We start from the raw sequence: 22015 nt of genomic DNA, 5'->3' as shown, positions 1-22015 counted from the left end.
AATAACTTTACGCTTGGTAAAAAGATCCTGAGTGAGGCTTTCATAAATTGCATTTACAGTAGCTGACGCTTTTATCCAAAGCGACTTACTATTTAATAAATGATAAATGATTATTCATAACAAATATGAGTGATGTGTGATTATTATTCATGCTATATACTGATATAGGGCTAAGTAAGCTATCAATCCTGCAAATTAACCCTTAGTTGTTCAATATATTTATTCAGACAATGTGAGTAGAAATACAGAAATTCTGCTCCCACCTAAGGCCAACGTTGCAATATTACAACATTTCCCTAAAAACTTACCAAAACGTAAACATTTTTAAAACTCTTTCATTTCTGCTTCAGAGGCCAGGGGTTAAATTGGGATTTGATATGTGGGGGGGCTCTGTTAGAAGGTGCGACGGGGGGGGGGAGAGAGTTAGACCGCTCGTGAATTGTCAACGGGGGGGGAAGGAACACACGTTCACTAAGCCGAAAAAACTATATCCGGTCACAGTGATCTGCTATTTTAAAGTAAATTCAACACATATCGACCCTAAATATAGCATATATTAAGAACGAGAAAGTGTTAACATCGTTTTTTGTAAACATATGACAAATGTGCGAGGGTGATGACATCAGAGCATCGTCCTATGGGCTTAGCCCCGGACAGGTACAACAGGTATTCACTCAGAGGGGGGTAGGTACTAAATGCCACCCATTTACATGTAGGCAAACAGTCAAAAATCAACATACAGTAGGGGGGTGGGGGATGGTGAACGGTATGTGGGTATGTGGGACACTGAAAAGTCTATGTTAAAAAGCCTCAGTCACCTTAATTCATGTAATTCTTCTGTTTATTCAACGTGGTGGGGGCCGAGGGAACCGGGCAGAGTTTTTCGCCGGTCAACGTGTGTGAAAGTTTAAATCTTCCTTATTGAGCTTTAAAACAAATGAATAACGACTATATATAATAATAAAATAAACACCGGCTGTTGTTATGCCTGCTGTAACGTTAAATTACTCCGTTCTCCGCTTAAGTAATTATGCCGTTACAAGCTTCATAGTTGTATTTATCATCTAAATTTGCCGAAACAAGTTTAATATTCTGAAAGCCAAGACTTTGTTTATTTGAAATCAGATGAAAACAAACTGTAACGGACCCTGCCGTGTTATCTATGATTACTATGCCTTACTGTACATTCATAATTTCAGCCGGAGGGAGGTGAGCGGCGCTGCGGAGGATTTCTAAACGAACTATTACAGCTGTTATAAAGCATTAAATAAAAAGTCATGAAAGAGATAAGGAGGAGAAAAGGTTTAAGGAAGTAAGCAAGGAATACAGAATGTCAAAATCCTCTGTTTCACGCGATGCATGCAACATAGGGGGGTGGGGGCTGGTGAACGGTATGGTCAATGTTTGTAAACACTGTGACATTTTGACTTTATTTGATCATTTCAGTTAAAAACTAACGTTCATATTTCTCTTTTTGAGAAGAGAAATATGAATATGTTAGTGGCTGACCCAGCCCCATGGTCTGTCACAGTAGTGCGGGAAAGAGAAGTGCACTGTTTTGCCTGGCTGGACCTGTAATTTACAGGAAAGGAGTGCACGCTACTAAAGAGACACGCTACCATGGAAACCAAACAATGGTGTTGCTGTATTGAAGTCCGAGTGGAAACAGTCATATTTGGAGCGTTATGTTAGAATGAAACAGCCAGGTTGTGACTCACAAAAAAAAAGTGTTACTTCATTAACTGTAAGCTTGTCACTCAGAGTAACCTACAGTTAACTTAACTGTTGGAAAAGAAAGATCAGGGGGGGGGGAGAGAGCTGTGGGTGATGGGCCATTAGGTGTGTAAACACACAGCTGAGAGCTGCCGTTTCATTCTGACTGTTTAAAAAACGGTAACAACGGACTATTTTTCTTAGCGGATGCATGTCAATTTAAATCAATACATACAACTCTTTTTTAAATCAATAAAAACATTTTCTAAATCCATAAAAGCATTTCAATTAATATTGGGAGTCATGTCGTTACTTTGTTGAGAATGTGGCCATGTAATAAGCGGGATAATTTGCAGCGACTTGGTCATTATGGGGAAAAATAACACCCAGGGATCAAGATCCCTCCGCTACGCGTCCGGATCTTGATCTGCCTGACAAGGCTCCATTAAAATATAAATATTTTTAGTGAATTACTGAGTTTAGGCACGTTAATAACATTTTAATGAAGTTGAATACAGTATATTCATATTTGTCAGTGATTTCATGTCAATTCGGTGAACATAAACATAAATGATTGTGGTGAAGATGATGACTAAATATAGGATTAAAAATCGAGAGCCGGCTGCATTTCCTCTCGTTCGTTTTTTTCCGACTAAACAACATTATTTTGTTAAATAACAACATGGTGATGTTTTGTAAATGATTACATGTCTTATTTAGCACAGACTATGATCCTATCCGTGACATATGGATCTTAACAAAGATCCGCTATACATTAGTACCAGACATACTGTACATCCAGTTTACTGTATCGAAGTTGATTTCACCTGAGCTCCAGTGTGGAACCCCACTGCACCCCCTGGTGGATCAATGATCCATTGCAGCTGGCTTCACAATAATTAAATGTATTTATCACGGGGGCGGTATCAAGTCAGACTGGGGGCCGGCTCTTCATCACGAACCGATCACGGGCCGATCACGGACCAATCACGGACCAATCACGACCCTCGCGTTTCAAACTGTCTGAAATAAGATGCTCCATCTGTATCTCTTTGAGATGCATGTTATTTTTGTACGTGGTCCCTGACAACTAAACCAATACACTAAACTAACTCAACTTTAACAAACTAATGTGGTGTAACTTGTATGTGACACAAAGGGTGTGCCCATGAGTCTGACTCATGACACAAAAAATATACAACCGGTCAATTGGTGACCCTGACGTGACCCAATGTAGTGCCGAGAGAAGGGAGTCGGAGGCGGTGCATCGAAGGTGCAAAGTTGGTTTTATTGAGCAGCAGAAAACCACATGTTGCCGGCTTGAAGTCCGGGAAGAGAAGGGAAGAAGAGAAATGAGGGCACACAGTAGGTACACAGGAGGTACAGTCAACATGTGTGTCCGTGCGGAACAATACCCCCAACCTGTAGTTCCATGAGTGAATTATGATAAACAGTGATCACTACAGGACACACAAAAAATGCAATGTGTGATTATGCTTCAGATATAACTTTTATAAGTGAGTTTGATTTAACTGTCGTAGTAATCACAAAATCCTTTAAACAGCGGGGCAGCAATGAGCAACAATGTGAGTGTCCCGAGATTACCATGGAGACATGTCCTCAAACTGAACTGTAGCCTTCGCCCAGCGTGCTTTGTTCCATTCCAAAACTCAGCCCTGCCTACTTGTCTATTGGCAATTTCAAATACTGTATTTTCTTTCTTTGATTTCTTCTTGAATCCTTTGAAAAACTTGTATTTTCCCCTTACCTAAACTATGGCCTGTGGAGGTCAGGAGCATTAAAATATATAGAGAAAGGGACAGGTGCTGAGTGAGTAATGGGAGATATGAATAATATATAATAAGAAGACGGCAAGATACAGACACAAAGAGAAGAACTGAGAGGAAAAAGCAATAAAAAAGAACAATAACAGAGAAAGAGAAGTGTTGTGAGAGAGAAAGCAGGGGAGACAAATCTAGTGAGAGAAAGGCAGAGGAAAAAGGGATTAGACAAAAGTGTGAGAACAGAGGAGAGACTCCTGTGGAGTTTTACTTTTGGAAAATGAGTCAGTCTCAGCAGGTGGGTTGACGAGAATCTCGGGACAGATTCCCAGCTCCCATGATGCTCTGCAGCATCTCATGACAGAACAGAGAAGACATGCCACGCTGCTACGATGCTGACACGTTGCATGAAGTGTTGAACAACCTCCAGCTTCAGTAGCACACACAGATCCGCTCTGAGTGAAGTGACCAGCTGGTGTTACTATCTTACACACGTTCACATACACTGTGTGTGTGTGTGTGTGTGTGTGTGTGTGTGTGTGTGTGTGTGTGTGTGTGTGTGTGTGTGTGTGTGTGTGTTGTCTGATAGTGTATAATTCAGGAGACTTCTTTGTTCATCAGATGGCACAAAATACAGATATGAACCTGGAAAATTAGCTTTCAATTATATTAGACTCTGGAAATTCATTCCAACGAGTTAATGTACAGCATGTGTTTGTATTCGTGCTTGTGAATGTGTTTTATCAGGGTTAAAGGTTGTTTATGACATGTATAACCCTTTTATAACTTGAAGATGATTTATTAGATTGCTTATTATTGGTCTAGCATCTATGACAACAAGCTAGTTCAATATTAATTCCAAGCCAACAGCTGGTTCAAACACCTAAACTGCTTCAATATAGTACAAGTGCTTTTACATTAGAAACTCAGTGAAAATACATCGTAGAAAATAATGGAAAACAGCTTCTGGCTGCCTCTGTGTCAGTGACAGAGCACCGCGGTGCCTTCCCTGGTTCACTCCACTGCCTCCTGAGATGAGCCCAATGCCTCGCCCCGCCCCCGCCCCAACCCCTCCATGCCCTGTGATGGATCGGTCCGAGGTGGGTCCCTGACTGCCTCACTAACCCGATCTGGATGTGGCCGTCTCCCAAGTGAGTAACGAGCAAAATCGAATCGATCTGAAGCAGCTTAATATGATCCCAAGATATGACTTTTCAGAAAATGTAATTTACACATTTAGGTAAGGTTCCTTCAAGCCCCAATGTGTAGGATTAGGAATTGTATAACTGTGGGGACTCCTTGTGGTGGCATTACACAATACATTCACAGACAGCACAGCTCTGATATGGGGACTATACAAATTCAGGCTGAAAGCAAACATACAGTCTGCAACAACTGTTCACCAGCATTGTCTAAGTGTTCTACATAACTTAAACCATGACAGTAATTTGAAAGATCAACAGGCCTTAATAGGCTTTGAAAATCATCTCGTATGCTATGAAATTTTAAATACAAATATTTGTGTCTTTTCCTGATCTTAAGGCAAGGCAAGGCAAGTTTATTTATATAGCACCTTTCAACACAAGGCAATTCAAAGTGCTTTACAAAAAATGAAAGACATTAAGAAAATGGCATTTAAAAACAGTCATTAAAAAGAAAAGATAATAAAAGAAACATTAAAAGAAAAATACATGGATAAAAGTTACAGTGCAGTTTAAGATATGAATAGTTCAATTAAAAGCAGCGACAAAAAGAAAAGTCTTTAGCCTGGATTTAAAAGTAGTAAGAGTTGCAGCGGACCTGCAGGTTTCTGGGAGTTTGTTCCAGATATTTGGAGCATAATAACTAAACGCTGCTTTACCATGTTTAGTTCTGACTCTGGGGACAGAAAGCTGACCTGTCCCTGAAGACCTGAGAGTTCTGGATGGTTCATAATTTAGCAGTAGGTCAGAAATATATTTTGGGCGTAAACCATTCAATGCTTTATAAACCAGCAGCAATATTTTTAAATCAATTATTTGACACACAGGAAGCCAGTGTAAAGACTTCAGAACAGGAGTGTTGTGATCCACTTTCTTAGTGTTAGTGAGGACTCGAGCAGCCGCATTCTGAATCAGCTGCAGCTTTCTAATATATTTTTTAGTGAGACCTGTAAAGACACCATTACAGTAGTCCAGTCTACTGAAGATAAAAGCATGGACACGTTTTTCCAAATCCTGCTGTGACATTAGTCTTTTAATCCTAGATATATTCTTTAGGTGATAGTAGGCTGATCTAGTAACTGTCTTAATGTGACTGTTGAAACTCAGGTCAGAGTCCATGACTACGCCTAGATTTCTGGCTTTATCTGTTGTTTTGAACATTGCAGACTGAAGCTCAGAGGTAACTTTTATACGTTCTGCCTTGGGTCCAAAAACCATTACCTCAGTTTTATCTTTGTTTAATTGGAGAAAGTTCTGACACATCCAGTCATTGATTTGTTCAATGCACTTACTCAATGTTTGAATTGGAGCATAGTCTCCTGGTGAAATTGTTACGTAAATTTGTGTGTCATCCGCATAGCTATGGTAACTTATTTTGTTGTTTTTCATTATCTGAGCCAGTGGTAGCATGTAGATGTTAAAGAGAAGAGGCCCCAAGATGGAGCCTTGAGGTACCCCACATGTCATATTTGTCAACTCAGATGTGTATTTACCTATAGAAACAAAGTTTTTTCTGTCCTTTAAGTAGGATTCAAACCAATTTAGAACTGTTGCCGAAAGTCCCACCCAGTTTTCTAGTCGGTCTAGTAATATGTTGTGGTCAACAGTGTCAAACGCAGCACTGAGATCTAATAATACTAACATTGAAGTTCTGCCACTGTCTGTGTTTAAGTGGATGTCATTGAAGACCTTTACAAGAGCAGTCTCAGTGCTGTGGTTTGGACGAAAGCCTGACTTGAACACATCGAAACAGTTATTTAAATGCAAGAAGTTACTCAACTGTTGAAAAACAACTTTTTCAATGATTTTACCTAGAAATGGCAGGTTTGATATGGGCCTGTAATTGTTCATTACTGAAGCATCTAGATTATTCTTTTTTAAGAGCGGTTTAATGACTGCAGTTTTCAGGGCCTGTGGAAAAATACTTGAGTGAAGAGATTTGTTTACTATGTGAAGTAGATCTGAGGCCATGCAACGAAAAACATCTTTGAAAAATCCTGTTGGAATAATATCAAGGCAGCAGAAGGAGGATTTCAGAAGTTGAATAATGTCCTCTAGGTTTTTATCATTAATCTGATGGAATTGTGTCATGGTGTTTGAATTGATATTAGGTGGACACAGGGACAACACATTTGCTGTACCTGATGCAGAGGCACTGACTGCTTGTCTGATTTTCTGAATTTTGTCAGTGAAGAAGGAGGCAAAATCATTGCATGCCCTGGTGGATAGAAATTCAGAGGCTACTAACACTGGGGGGTTTGTTAGTCTGTCGACGGTAGCAAACAAGGCACGTGCGTTGTTTTTGTTTTCGGCAATGATATCAGAGAAGAAAGACTGTCGTGTGTTTTTCAATTCCAAATTATAAAGGCCAAGTCTCTCTTTATAGATTTCAAAGTGAACCTGGAGATTTGTTTTTCGCCACCTACGTTCAGCTTTTCGACACTCTCTTTTTTCTGTTTTCACGGTCATGGCCTTTCTCCATGGAGATATTTTCTTGCCAATCACTTCCTTTACCTTAGTTGGAGCAATGGCATCTATAACATTTTTAATTTTTGAATTAAAATGATCTACTAGCTCATTTACTGAGATGTTAGCAGGGGCAAGTGTGGAAGTAAACATTTCCCTAGTATTTTCAGTTAAATATCGCTTTGTGGTTACCTCTTTTTGAACATTTTTGTGAACAGAAATAGAGCTCTCAAAGAAAACACAGGAATGATCAGAGAGTGCAACATCAGTCACCACAACCTTAGAGATATTCAGACCCTTTGAGATAATGAAGTCCAGAATGTGCCCCTTATTGTGCGTGGGCTCCGTCACATGCTGAATCAGTCCATAGTTATCAAGAACACAAAACAGTTCTTTAGCCCCTCTGTCCTGGGGGTTGTCAACATGGATGTTAAAATCACCAACAATGACTAGACGGTCAAAGTCAATACACACTATAGACAGCAGTTCAGTAAAGTCATCAAAAAAGCTTGCACAGTATTTGGGTGGTCTATAGATATTTAGGAACAGAGCTCGAGAGGAGCATTTCAGCTGAAGGGCCACATATTCAAAAGAAGCAAAGTTCCCATAAGATGTCTACCTGCATTAAATGGAATCATTGTACAAAATAGCAACTCCACCCCCTTTCTTATGCATTCTTTCCTGACTCATAAAACTAAAGTTGGGAGGGGTTGATTCGATAAGAACAGCTGCACTGTTATTTTGTTCAATCCAAGTTTCCGTTAAAAACATAAAATCGAGATTGTGCTCAGTGATAAAATCATTGATTAAAAATGTTTTTCCTGCCAAAGACCTGACATTTAATAAAGCTAGTTTAAGTTTGTTAAATTCACTATCAGTAAGATTTTTTGTGACAAGCTGTGGCTGACATGGAATCACTGCTAAATTTGATAAACTCACACAAACGTTTGAGCACTTCCTGTTTGTAAGCTGATTCACCGCTCTTAATCTATTACCTATCAACACAGATATCGGCAAAGCTACAGGCAGGCAGGGCCCCGGCATGTCCTGGAAAGAGTTGAGAGTGCCATACGCCCTTGAGCCTGGACCCAGCACATATCAGTAAGAGTTTGTTGCGTTTTGTACACACACATCCTTATCAGGCTTCGGAGACTGCAGATGCTTTCTTGAAGGGAGGGGAGGTGGTTGACGTGGGCACGGTGATGGAGACGGGGGAGATGGTGCGCGTCTCTGCTTCGGTGATTTTGGTGGGCGTCGTTGAGGGGCGGGGGTAAAGGACATGCTGCCAACCCTGCGTATCGCCTTAGTTTGGTCTTTGAACTCCAGGAAGGAATTGGTGCCAACCCTCTGTATCTCCTTCGTGTGTTCAGCGATCTCCAGGAGGGTGGGCGAGGGTGAACGGAGAGTAGAGAGAGCTGTGGGGTGAAGGAAGATTATCCTCAGAGGTGATAGGGGGGGTGAAGGGCGGTGGAGACTCCTCCATTTGTCTCCCATAATCAAGACATTCCTCAGGCGGGTGCAGTGATAGATTTTCAAGGTTTTCTGAGCGATGTGTTGTGTCTTTCTCTTGTTTTGATTCCTCTTGTTGCTTGTCCTTGGCAGAGGGAACAGATTGATGACGTAGGCAGTTGAATACGTTAGAGATAAACAATTTCACTCCTGACTTGTTCAGGCAAACTCCATTTGCTTTAAAAAGATGTCTGCGGTCCCAGAAAAAGTTAAAGTTGTCAATAAAATTGACAGAATGGTCAGTACAGACAGTTGAAAGCCAGGTGTTCAGTGCAAACAATCTGCTGAATCTCTCCACTCCTCTTCTGACTGGCGGTAGAGGGCCACTGATGAACACCTCCGCATTTAGAGAGCTGACAGTTTCCAACAAACATTTAAAGTCTTTTTTCAGCACTTCTGACTCTTGTTTCACAACATCATTTGTTCCAATGTGCAGTACCACATTCTTCACAGTCGGATGTTCAGCCCCAATATACAGGATCTTCTCAGCCAAGTCAGAGACCATATCCTTGGGAAAACAGAGTACTTTGGTGTTGTTCTTACTACACAGACTTTTTACATCTCTTACAGCAGAGTCACCCACAATCAGAGTTTCAGGCCCAGTCGTTAGCTTTCCCTTTAGCCTTTTACTTTTGGAGTAGCTATTGGTCCTTACCCTGCTGTGTGAAGAGGACAGGTTATCCAGGTCATCAGAAAGAGATCTCCGGTTCTGGGTCAGTGGATCGTATCTGTTCTGGATTGGCACACTCTGTGGTTTAGGAGGATTGTTTGTAGTTCTCGCTTTAGCAGCTGTCCACGGCTGTTTCCTAGTATGAATAGGGGTTGAAGAGGCGCTCTTCCTGGGTGATAACAATGCACGCCAGCCGGTCGCATCACAGATTTCAGAGCGCTGGGCTCTGCCTGTTGTTCGTCCTCCCAAATCCCATGGAAATGATTTACTCTTCGGCCTTGCACCCAGAGAGTTTGAGGGAGGACTACCACTTGTAGATTTATTACCCGGTACACAGCCCTCCTGTTCCTTGGAATCCTTGTAGCTGCTAACTAGCTTTGAGTTAGCATGCCTTTGTCCATTCTTTTGCAACACTGGTAAAGTGGTGTCATTCCAACTTAGTCCATTCACTTCCACGTTAACTTCCAACCGTTGCATTTTCATTTCCAACACGGTCATCTTCTGTAGAAGTTTGTGTTGCTCACAAGTTAAGCATAACTTGTGATGCAGTCAAATGTGCGTTAGCAGGTTGGATGTCAGAATCAGAATCAGAATCCCTTTATTAGTCCCACTGAGGGGAAATGTGCATTGTTACAGCAGGAAAGAGCCACAGACAGCTTAATGTTACATATGTTAAAAAAAAGTACTAAGTTATGATATAATACAAATATAATTAAAAAAATATAACTAAAGAAAAAATACTTTTTTTTAACTTTTTTTTCAAATCCTGTAACAGTTCTTAGGATTTAGCAGCCAGGTATATTTTACACAGTTATTAATGGCATATGTATATAATGTATGTGTTTCCATTCACATACCCATCAACAATGTTGATTTGTACACACCCATTACACCCCCTGCTCCAAATATTGTTTTAAAACATTGTCAAACTGACAGCTTGGGACTGGAAACATTACTTCTGTCCCTTCACATAAACCTCATAAAAAAGTTAAAATCGCAAACTGAACGGGGAACATTTTAGTTTTGTTAACTTGGAGTTTTGTTTAATTCATCTACAGATGCAAATAATGTACAAATGCTCAGCCGTTTCAAAATGCACCCAAACATGTATTGTATAACTCAATCTTAAAGCACTTTTCCATGTCAGACAGACGTCTGCTCTGGTAAATGTAGACAGCTCTCCTTAAAAGACATCCACAACTCCATAAGCAATGATGGTGGCCAAGTCTAAAAAGCAACCGGGTCATACACAAGCAGGTTAAATGACAGCCCAATCAATGGTTGCTGATTGCTGGGACCTTGAGCCCTCTCTGATGCAATTACCTGCTATGATGAGGAAGAGCAGCCAGGCAGAGAGGAAGGCAGGCTGAGCCCACAACACTGTGATTAATGAGGACTGGGCCGAGGAAATGGGTCATAAAGACAGAGAGTAAAAGAGGACAGAAGACAAAAAAGGAGCAAAGAGAACATAGAAAAGAGGAGAAAAGGAAATGACAGAGGGAAGAAGATAGGGATGATATATGTGACAGATAAGAATATGTGGCAATACAATAAGAGATAAAGGGAGGAATAGACTCAGTGGGTTAAGGTGTGGACCGTTTGGTCTTGAACCCCCCTCTCATCCTTCATCTGTTGCTCTTTGAACTTTTACTTTGATGTGGTCCTCTCTCCTCCTCCTCTGTTTATCTCTTTGTCATGTTTATTTATTTTCCTCCCTGTCTTCCATTCTTTGTTATCATCCCTTGTGCATAGTTTTATTTTCTCCCCTTTTCTTTCCCTCTGTACTTTTTCTCTCCTTCCTTTCCCTATCTTCTCTATTATTCCTCTGTTTAGGATTCCTCGCTACTCCCTCTATATATTGTGCATACTGAACATATAGGGGTAGCCTGCTAGCAGTGGTAAAAGGCGTTCAATCAGACACACACACACACACACACACAAATATCCCACACTTTGGATTTCCTGCCAGACAAAATTAGCTTAATGACCAGGCACAGCTCTGAATAAAGTTTGAGTGGTTTTCCGGCTGATGCCTCAAAGCACACGCAGAGACAGAAAGACAGTTTCATCTAATTTGTTGTCTCGACTAATAGACTAATTGGGGGCAGCCCTACTTTGTACGCTATGTATTAACAGCAGGTGAAGGCCTAAGTCTTCGAAATGGATCAGTACCTAGATGTATTAGTTGTATCATACTTTTATCATCCAAACTTAATGAAAACTAATATTTCGCATCAGTTGTTAATCTTGTTGTATTTTCCATCTCACTTAAAATCAAGGGACATTGTTCTTATTTCCCTATTACGGGCTTCATCATCTAAAGGATGAGTAATGGAATACACCTTGCCCTACGTTCTACCTTATGCAAATGATGGGTACTTGTGCGTTCGGTGTGAAAGAATTGTAACACTCTAAGATCAAGCAAAGCAAAAATAAAGCTCAGTGCATCCCATGGGTTTTAAAATGGTCTCTAGGTAAAGTGAAATAATAACTTGTTCACTGGGGAAAAATACACAAAACAAGGCTGAACTGGGTAGGATCATTATCACTATTACTTATCTATATAATTACATAACACACCCTGTGGATTCATTTGAATAGGGCTGAAGAGGACATTTTAGTAAAAACATGGTGCTTGGAGACACTGACAACATGCTTCCCTTTCTTGTGGGTCATTGCACTTAAATGAAGAAAACACTCCATCAACTTGAGGTATTGAGGCAGAGCGACTGAGCGGGCGGCTAAATTACAGTCCTGCAGGTTGAGTGCGTCACATGCTCCCAGACTGTACTCCATTCCAGACCATTTAACTGACAGAGCCAAGCAGCGTCACTGCAGCACTCTCACCAAAACAGAACTGTATCATCACACTGAAAACTGCTCCACAATAACACAAATCCCCTAAATTAAGAGGGAATATGGCAATTATAATGTAAAAAGAAGCTTTGCAAAGATACGCCTTAAGCAGGAAATCGGCTACCTGATCTATGGAGTGTGGCTGCAGACTTTAACTGCAAAGAGCCAAATTAAATCAAATGTATTTTGCCTTCTTGACACATAAGTAATGTCTCTATGATGGATCAAGTGCATAATACATGTGGACAAGAACAGGCCTAGATGTTTTAGAATCCATTATAGTAAACTCTTTTTTTTACTGTGCGATCTACTGTGGCAACTTGCACTTATGCCTGTCAGATATTGTTGCAAAAGTATTCTGCTCTTTTAACTGTTGTCTCCACATATCAAAATTAGATGTGTTTGGGAGCAGGGACAGAAGTAAGATCAATCATGCTAACAACTAACACAGATGTGTATAACACCATCCACAGGCAGCAACAGACAGGCAGGGCTGGTTAATACTGTCCTCCAGGTTGACTGAAAAGCGCCTTTCTTTTTGGAGTTCATAAAACGCCTCTTCTCCACTCATTAGTGTCCTATTTACAAACACAGCCTTGTGGGACTTAGCCAGAGGTGCATCCCTCACAAAGACAACCACAGTTGCACATTAGAGTTCATCCCCTTTGGGGCTTTCTCAGCACAAAACATGTGGCACTGCTAAAAATACTTGCTTTTGAATCATTCACGGCATACACTATTTAGAGAGCTCATGCATACTCATGACCCTATGCAAATATGTATCATCAGACTTTGACTAGTAGGGAATTCAATTAATGGAATAACAAGGGCTGCATCGTGAGCGGCTTTGATATATTGTGCTTCAACAAACAAGAATTAAGCAGGGGCATGCAGGGTCAATTACCTTTAATCAAAGTCTCTTTAATACTTTTCATCTTCCCACAAAACATGGTTTTACGTCTGTTTTCCCCCGATAAATAATTAAAGTTTTACTGAAGATTGCGCTAGTTTTCACAGCACTCACCTTCCACTCACTGATGGATCAGAACTCAACTGAAGGGGCCGCCATAAAGTTTGAAGTGGTCAACACTTTACTGAAATAGTTGATCCCCACCACAGCAACACGTATGTACACACTTACAAAAATCTTTAGACCGAATTGGCACATGGACAACATTGGGACGTAAGGGACAGGTACTGTCATAACCATGTGCTTTAAATGTTTCTGTGTCAGTTCTATTAAGATCACTAACTATTAGGAATTGTCTGTTCATAGATGTTGTCCAATTTTTCAGATGCTCAAGTTAGAAAATATTGTGTTAAACCCCTTTAAAGAGAATAATCAAGCTTAAAGTGGTACTAAAAGAAAGGCCATTGATGATAAAAAACAATAAAATAAAACAGGAACAAAATTGCATGTCTGCACGTCAAAAATAATCTCTTAACCACTTAACATTTGCAGACATCACAAGGACTTGGGCTGTCTCAGTCCATGCTCTTGTACTATAGAGAGTGTGAAGGACAAACAACCACCCCAAAAGCCTACATACACATTTATACAGAAGATATAGATCAAATAAACATTGGTCTGATTGCTGCCAACTGATTGCTGTGGTCAGTTATTTTATTTATTACAATGAGGCACAGTAGACAAAGTGCAGATCTAATTAATGAAACGGAGACAAATACATGCTCCTTTGAGTCAAGCAATGTTTTTTGTACATTTGTTTTGTCATTACATTGTTGCATTTGATCAGATTCACAAAAGAAAATCAAAAAAACAGCAGCATCAATATACATTACCTGCCATTGAAAACACATATTGGTCGACCTCTACTCTCTACTGCTCCCTCCGCTCACTGATGTATATTTAAATACAAACACATACATACAGGGAAGTCACATCTTCTCCACAGAGAGCTCCTACTCTCATTCCGATAAAGCCAGCTCATTAAAGAAATATACACAACCTACATTATATTTAATGTAATGTAAGTTGGTAATGGAAAGTGTTTTTTGACAAGTGGTTCATTACAGTACATAAAGCTCAGAGTAGCTGCGGTTCCAAATGGTGATATAGTTTTTTATCAAATATATCTGACATTTAAACTTATTTTGTATTTTTTATGTTGGTGTGTGTTAGGAAACACGTTTTAGTTCATGTGCCTCAGCATGGGGAGTAAAGGTATGAACTGGCACAGAAAGAATAACCAAATAAATCATTTTTAATTAAGTCTACTTTTTGCCACATCCATTCACAATATTTCCACCAGGGTGCCCAGCATTGAACTCCTGAGACTGTCAACTCATTTTTGGACCCAATTTATATATATATATTTCAGTAAAGCACTTGGAAGATTATTAGCCAACATTTTGGGACTTTTTACACTATATTCTGCCTAATTAGGACTGGATCTTGTCAAAGTTCACTAAGTTCACTAGAGCTCATGTTCTCCTTCTAATTTGGAAGTGGACCTCGGTGTCGTCACACAGCACTCAAAGATAAATTGTGCCAGTAGAGTTCCAAAAAGCAACACCAAGTCCTGGCAGTGAGACTTCCTAATTTCCTAATTTAAATAGCATTCAAATAAAATAAAGCATGAATATCTGCCATAGAATATGTGAGGAATAAATAATAAGAACAGTTTGTAATGCTATGCTTTATCAAAGACACTATCCTGACATCCTTCTACAATAAACACTCAAATTGACGCCAGCATCAACAAATGCAGCCCTTTCTACACTGGCCTTCACTATTTACCAACACATGCACCAAAACCCAAACTTCCTGTATAGTTCTTTTGTTAGATTATTAGGAAATGGAGACGGTTCCTACCGCTTTGCTGCTTGAAGGGGTGTGTTCCATCCATTGCTCCATGGGATCCGACTGTGTAGTTGGATGAGACATGCTGCTTGTGTGGAGAGGCAGTGTATGAATGTAAGAGAGTGTGAGACGCTTGCGAGTAGGTTTACCCTACCGTGTGTGTGTGTGTGGGTTCCTATAGTCCATGTCTGTGGGAATGCCATACGGGGCTGTGTCAGGAATATTGGATGAGAGCTGTGACGAGCGAGTGTGTGGAGTGTATTCTTGCTAACCAAGTGTCCCCTATAGGACATCCTCGTAGAATCTAAGTGTCATTAAAGTGTGTATGTGTGCATCCAAATGTGCAGTGAGGCATGACACCAGTTTTTCTCCACACTTCATGCTCTCCAAACACTGAGGAAGCCATTCCTCTTTCTTTGCCTACTCTCATCAACTCCAAATGAGAGGGAAAATGTGTTCTGGTACAGGGTGTCAGATGTTTTATGGAGCACTTCAATTATTCAGCTTTGTTTGCCTTTCAGCATCTTCTTCTCTGCTCCACTGGGATTGCGGAGGCCTGTCACCACACTACCTGTTGTAGTGCTGCCATCTACAGGTGAGAGGTGGTAATGCAGGTGCTCTTACAATAGCATCATCTCCACTACAACAGTTGTTCTCAGGTATTCATCATGTGTATCACAGTTTAAGAAGGGTTTTAGTTGAGCTACACAGCTCAGTTGAAGATTAAACTGATTATAATTGTTTTTAGTTGAAAACAAAGTGAACACTGAAATCAGCCAGACTGAAAACCAGCCGAATCTTTGACTCCACAGGAAGTTGAAAAGGCAGGTGGAAGCACAACTTAAAGGGACTTACGGGTCTAAAATCAAAACACCTTTCTGCAGAGATGTTCATGACTTCTCACAGTTTCACAGAGTACCTGATGTGAGTTTTCTAATTAGAAACTTGAAAAATCCCTAACATAACATTGCAAAAGAGCTCTTTTATGTTAAATGGTTTTCAGAGAAAATGCAGCTTGATTTGTGTTTTCTTCCGTCTTCTATAAATAGCAGACCAAAGCATTTGGAGACACAGCTGGTGCTGATTCCTCCATCTGCACTACAATGTAACTACAGGATGTATCATGGCCTAATGCACATGCATACACACACATACACACACATACACACTAACATACACTAAGGGTTATGTTCTGACCCTGCCAGCTGCACCTAACATACACTAGGTTTATGTGTTACATGATCAACTTTGGATTATTCTCTCCCTAAGTTCCCATCTGGAGATAAAAGAGAGCACAATGTCTCACAGAATATGAAAGCTCATATTGTGCAGGATATACTATTTGAGTGAAGAACAATTCCCTTCCACTGCAATTCCAAATATAAATCAGACAAACTAGTCGAAAGGAGAGAGGTGTTTAAAAACATCCTGTAACAATCTCGAAACCCTTTCTGACATGTGTGATGTCATATTTTCTAAGAAGCTTATGGCACATGTTTTGCTATGTTCATCACAGTCAACAGAATCCCCCAGGAGGTATTGGCTTTCTAAAAAACGGATTTAACAGATGTTTATTTGATTTAACTGATATACAGGAAGCAGTTTGATGAGATGCTAAAAGTTATTTCTGCTGTGAACGCAAATGCATGAACTGACGGACAGGAAGTCTTAAGAAAGTCAATTCTAAAAAAAGACAGAAAGTGAATGAGCGTGTCACTCACTTCTAAGATTATATGTCATATATGTCAATATCTATAACTATAGATTTGAGAAAAATAGAGACTTTCATATAAACCACCTTGTTTGTGTGTGCTTAATGAACAATCACCATGGTAAAAGTTAGAATTAGACTTTCTTTCCTCCAGAAGTCAGATATGGTCTCCTCTTCTGTGTCTCCTCAACTGAATAACTTTGGTAAATAATTTTTTGAGCAGATGTAGAAACGTATATTCTATTTAATTGAAGCCAAATGCAGTAAGCTATAAGAAAGCTATAGGACGTCCACACTGATACTGTAATCAGGAGTGAGACACAACTTCTGACAGAACATCTAAAGAAAGCATTTAGTGTTTACAGCCTGTGAGAGAGAGGAAAAGTGGAATTGGAAAAGAGAGACTAAGGCAATGAAATGTTACTCTGAAGTCAATTACCAGTAATTGAAATATCGCCACACCACCATGCATCACCATCTCATCAGAGCTCAATCAATCTCATTATCATTTGCTTGAGCTGGTGCTACAAAGCCTTATCTCCCCAGGAGGATGTGTCAGATTAAAGTGAGTGGAAGTAGCTGGCAGTCGCTAAGTGCATTAGCTAATGTCCAAGAGCAGCTAAACACAAGTCGAAGGCTATTCAGTACATTTCCACTGAGCTTAAAGTTAGCTATGGACTAGATTGGTTCAGGCCAACATCGTCACAAATTACTCAATCACAACCTTTCACCCTGCGTTGTACTCCACACACAAACTGTGTCCTACCTGTGTGACTTTCTCTGTGACGTGGTGCGTTCGTTTGCAGGGAGCTATGATGTCCATCTCCCCGGAGGGCAGGGCGATGAGAGGGTCAGCTTTGAAATCCACAAAGTTGAGGGTGATGTGCGGGATTTTGGAAATGGCGCGGTAACGCATGAGGTCCGAGTCCGACGTGGAGTTCAAGATGTTCGCCTTACTGTTTACTGCACCTGCAAACACACACGGATAGTAATGTAAAAATTGAAGGGGATACAATACAAAAGGCTGTGTGTTTCTCCAGCTGCTCTTCCTCACCAGTGCTGCCTGGCCGGAAACTGGTGTGGCGGTTCTTTCTGTCCCAGTCCGGCCTCATGGCCTCGATCTCGTCTACGGAGGACGCTCGACGCATGCTGTGAAAGCTCTCCCGCGAGCGGCTGTGACTTAGAGAACAATTGGAGCCTGAGGCGTCCTGGTTTAAGCTGAGGCGGTGGTGGGGCGCTACGCAGGGGGACGACTGGGCGACGGGACCCAGGTGTCTTTGGGGAGCTGGATGAGGGCGTATAGGAGGGTCAGGGCCCAGTAAAGTGTGCTGGTCCTCCTGACGGTCTTCTGGCCAACTCTGTAGAGCTGACCTAGGAAACAAAAAAGGACATAATGCGTATTAACCTCTGGCTTTAAAGGAAGGTGGCTAAATAACGATAAAGAATTAAGCACATTTTGGCCTGGGAAGAACTGTCATGGAAGTATTTACAAAAGGTCCCCAGACCTCTCACTTTAAGATATGTTAGGCCTCATTTTAATGTATTGGGACCATTTTTTTTTTTATTTCTTCTAATTTGTGCTGTATTCTAATTGATAGGATTTTCTTCCCCATTATATTCACAACAAAAGTGCATTTTGGAGGGTTCATTTTAAGGACACTTAAAATCTAAATAAGTTAAAAGTATCTTGTTAAAAAAAATCCACACTAAAGCCAGACAAAAATGTACCAGACATGAGGATTGCAGTACATTTTAAGGTAAGAATTCAAGTATAAATAAGTACCAAGCTCAAATTCCTGTGCATAAACCCTAGGATTCATAATCAGTATTTGGATTAAGGTGCTGCTAACCCACCTCTACATGTAGGTCTCACGCATGTCTTTCATAGGGCCTACCTGCTTCCACTGATATGATCCTGGTGGTTGAGTGGCAAACGAGGAAGAGGAAGGTACTCCCCCAGGCCTAAGGACTCGTGACTGTGGTTGTCTGAAGGTACCGGCAGGGGTGTAGCGGTGGGGATTTTAGCCTCCTCTGAGACGTCCAAAGACACTTTACTGTTGGACAAGGAGCGCAGATTGGGGAGACGCAGCTTGAAGCCTCGTGGACGTCCTGCAGGAGAAGAGGAGGGAAGATGAGTTGCCTGTGTATCAGGTGGATTGTTACACTGTGCCACGAAGGGGGATATGGAGTAGGGAAACGTTGAACTGGACTACTTCAGCTGTTTTCCCCAAGAGTTATCCCTCAACAATATTAAGTGCATCAAACCTTCTCCAAAAAAATACCCAGGATTTACAGGAATAGAATTACTTATCATGAAAAAAGACATCAACGGATGATCCGGGTGAATTGGAGTGACGGTTGTCACTTTTCACTGGTTGATCATACTAAGACCACTTTAGTTATTGAAAAGGGAAAGTAAATGGACAGACGGTGCTTGAATGGTTTTAAGCACTGTTTAAAATGTTGTTGTGTCAGCAAAAAGGCAACCTGCTCTACTCTTTTGTACCACTTCTCTTTGTTTCTCACTGAGCTTTTTTTAATGAAATAAATGAAAAAATGTTCAGATATACAGTACTAACAGTGAATGATGAAAAACAGGGATATACTGTAGAACAATGAGGAAAAACATGAACATTGCTAAGGCATAAGGAACACTTTCTAACAACAATTGTCCAAGCTGTTTAGCATAAAACAAGAAAACAACAACAAGTGAATGAGCCGAGTCAGTAGTTACCGGTGACAAGCCAGGTGGGCAGGCGGTGGTTTAGTTCCTGTTTGCGGGCCAGTTGTATTTCATCAGTCATGCCCTCAAAGTTGAGAATGAACATGATCACCACGCCATCTTCGTTCTTCACTGGCACCACGTCCACCATACACAGGAAGCACTGACCTGCGTGGGAAGAGAGGAAGAGAAAGCTCAATCAGACTGATTGTATTTGGTGGCATTTTATCCAGAACCTCTGACACTGCCAAAAGAGTATATGGTTTCAGAATTGGGATTAAAATGTCAGACCCTGGGAAAGTGATTTTAGGTAACAGTGTAAGTGTAGATAGCAACAGAATGCTCATTCACACACAAAACATACATTGAATTGTTGTTCAAATGACAATTAAAACAACCATTTTGTATTCTAGAAAGGCAGTCAAAATAAGCTGACACACACACACACACACACACACACACACACACACACACACACACACACACACACACACACACACACACACACACACACACACACACACACACACACACACACACACACACACACACACACACACACACACACACACACACACACACACACGGCAGTAACATCTTAATTTAGAACAGTGAATCAATCACAAAATCAATGCAGCTAATGACAAAGGTCATATAGATAATCGTGAAGCATATTTATAACATCCGGAAAAATGCACGAGTGAAAAGTAGTTTTTTAAATTTTAAAGCAGGAGGAATGACGAATAATAAAAAAATATGTTCAAATATCCTCTCACATTCTTCAGCACCTGGCTGTGATTGGTCCTATCTCTTACCTGGGCAGTGGTGGTCAGTTACAACATAAAAAATGAAACGGCAGTTTTTGCAATAAGGAGCGTCTATATCCAAAATGTAATGTTGTACAAGCCAACATGCAGTGTGTATACTGCACGACTGCCTCGATCACCCTCCCGCCTATCATTCATCTCACATCATCACAGGAGAGTGGGCCGAAATCCGATTGGACAACAGCATAATCCCAACACAGGAGGGGGAAAAATGTGAAACACAGGGAATACTAAGGGATTACACCATCTGGCCATATCTAGCAGAGTATATGTGTTTGAATGTGTGTATGTGCACATGTGTACAGTAGGTAGTCATAAGTAAAGCTGCTTTAAACAGCTCTACAGCCTTATAAAGTACAGACATGCGTCACCATTTTAAAATGTTTTAGTCTTTAGGTTTGTATGACAAGATGTTGTTAGAACAACAGAGAATGACAGCGTTAAAAAGTACCTTGAAGAAGAATGCAAAAACATAACATTAAGCATTTAATAAAATTAGGCAGAGCAGGTTTTCTTAAGGAGATGTTTTTATCAATAGTGGACATGTTTCGGGGAAAAACAGCAAAAATAATTAAACTAAAATATCTCATATTGTCAAACAAATGTAATTGGATTAATGGATTCCTGCCCTGATTCTAATGACTGTCACATTAACAGTAATCTTACAACACTAGTCCTCCGTCTAGAGAGCTTTTATTTTTGATCCTCTTTTGCTAGGTGCATCACGTTCTTGGAACTGTTGTACAGAACATGGAAGACAACACCTCAGAAACACTTTGGAGTTATTACAGGGAGTCATTCCCAGAAGCAGCCGCTGTTTATTTACTCAGCAGCCTCCCAAACTGTAAAAGCAGCAAGCTGTGAGTGTTCCTGTAAAGACACAGTGCTGTGTTTTGTGGATGGCAGATGTGAGTTTCACACACACACACACACACACACACACACACACACACACACACACACACACACACACACACACACACACACACACACACACACACACACACACACACACACACACACACACACACACACACACACACACACACACACACACACACACACACTACAATCCAGGATTAAATGTCAACACAAGAGGATTTAACTACAGTTCATTTTTAAAGTCCAATAAATTATAAAACAACGTTATTATTGTCAGTTCTAAGAAGTCTAGAACACTGAGGTCACTCGTGGTCGTGTTCCACTTCTCTGATCTGTTGTCCAATAATCATTCATCCATGCACACACATATTTTAAGCGCATGAAAGATGTTGATGTTGTTGACCATCCTACTTCTTTCCCTCCGAGAGCATCAGAAAATGATTGATCTCAGAGGTTTACAGTTCAAACAATATTTCAACAGAATGCTCCGCTTGGATATTTTCCAATTTAGCTTGTAGTAGCTGATAATCTGATTCAGGGTCTGCTCTTTATGGAGCTTGGGGAGATTATCACAATGCACTAAAACACATCCAAAAAAGCACAGAGTGCAGACTGCTCATGTCGGACCATGTAAGGTCCATTGATTATACAACACAGTATGCAGCTAGAGGGGAAAACAGAATGCCAAACCTTTTTTCTCTTTTTTTTTTAGAAAGCTTGGAACAAAAGGGTTTGCACCAAAACAATAGCTCTGTCTATTGTAGATGCTATTGCTTTTGTAAATGAGTGAGAAACTGAGAACGTGTATCAGTTGTCAGGCTAGATTATTGGACATTCAAAAAAGACATTGGC

General features: G+C 40.6%; 1 protein-coding gene across 1 annotated transcript in view; it reads right to left on the bottom strand.

Annotated features, from left to right (window-relative positions):
* kcnh2b (potassium voltage-gated channel, subfamily H (eag-related), member 2b) overlaps nt 1-22015 on the bottom strand; it is a 232811-nt gene that overhangs the window by 89529 nt on the left and 121267 nt on the right. The window contains 4 exon segments of the mRNA XM_034126727.1: nt 17499-17701; nt 17787-18103; nt 18628-18841; nt 19467-19622. Coding sequence (XP_033982618.1) covers nt 17499-17701; nt 17787-18103; nt 18628-18841; nt 19467-19622 — 890 coding nt within the window.

This window comes from Trematomus bernacchii, unplaced genomic scaffold, assembly GCF_902827165.1.
Source record: "Trematomus bernacchii unplaced genomic scaffold, fTreBer1.1, whole genome shotgun sequence".
In the NCBI taxonomy this organism is placed as follows: domain Eukaryota; kingdom Metazoa; phylum Chordata; class Actinopteri; order Perciformes; family Nototheniidae; genus Trematomus; species Trematomus bernacchii.
This window is presented reverse-complemented; position numbering and strand designations above follow the sequence as displayed.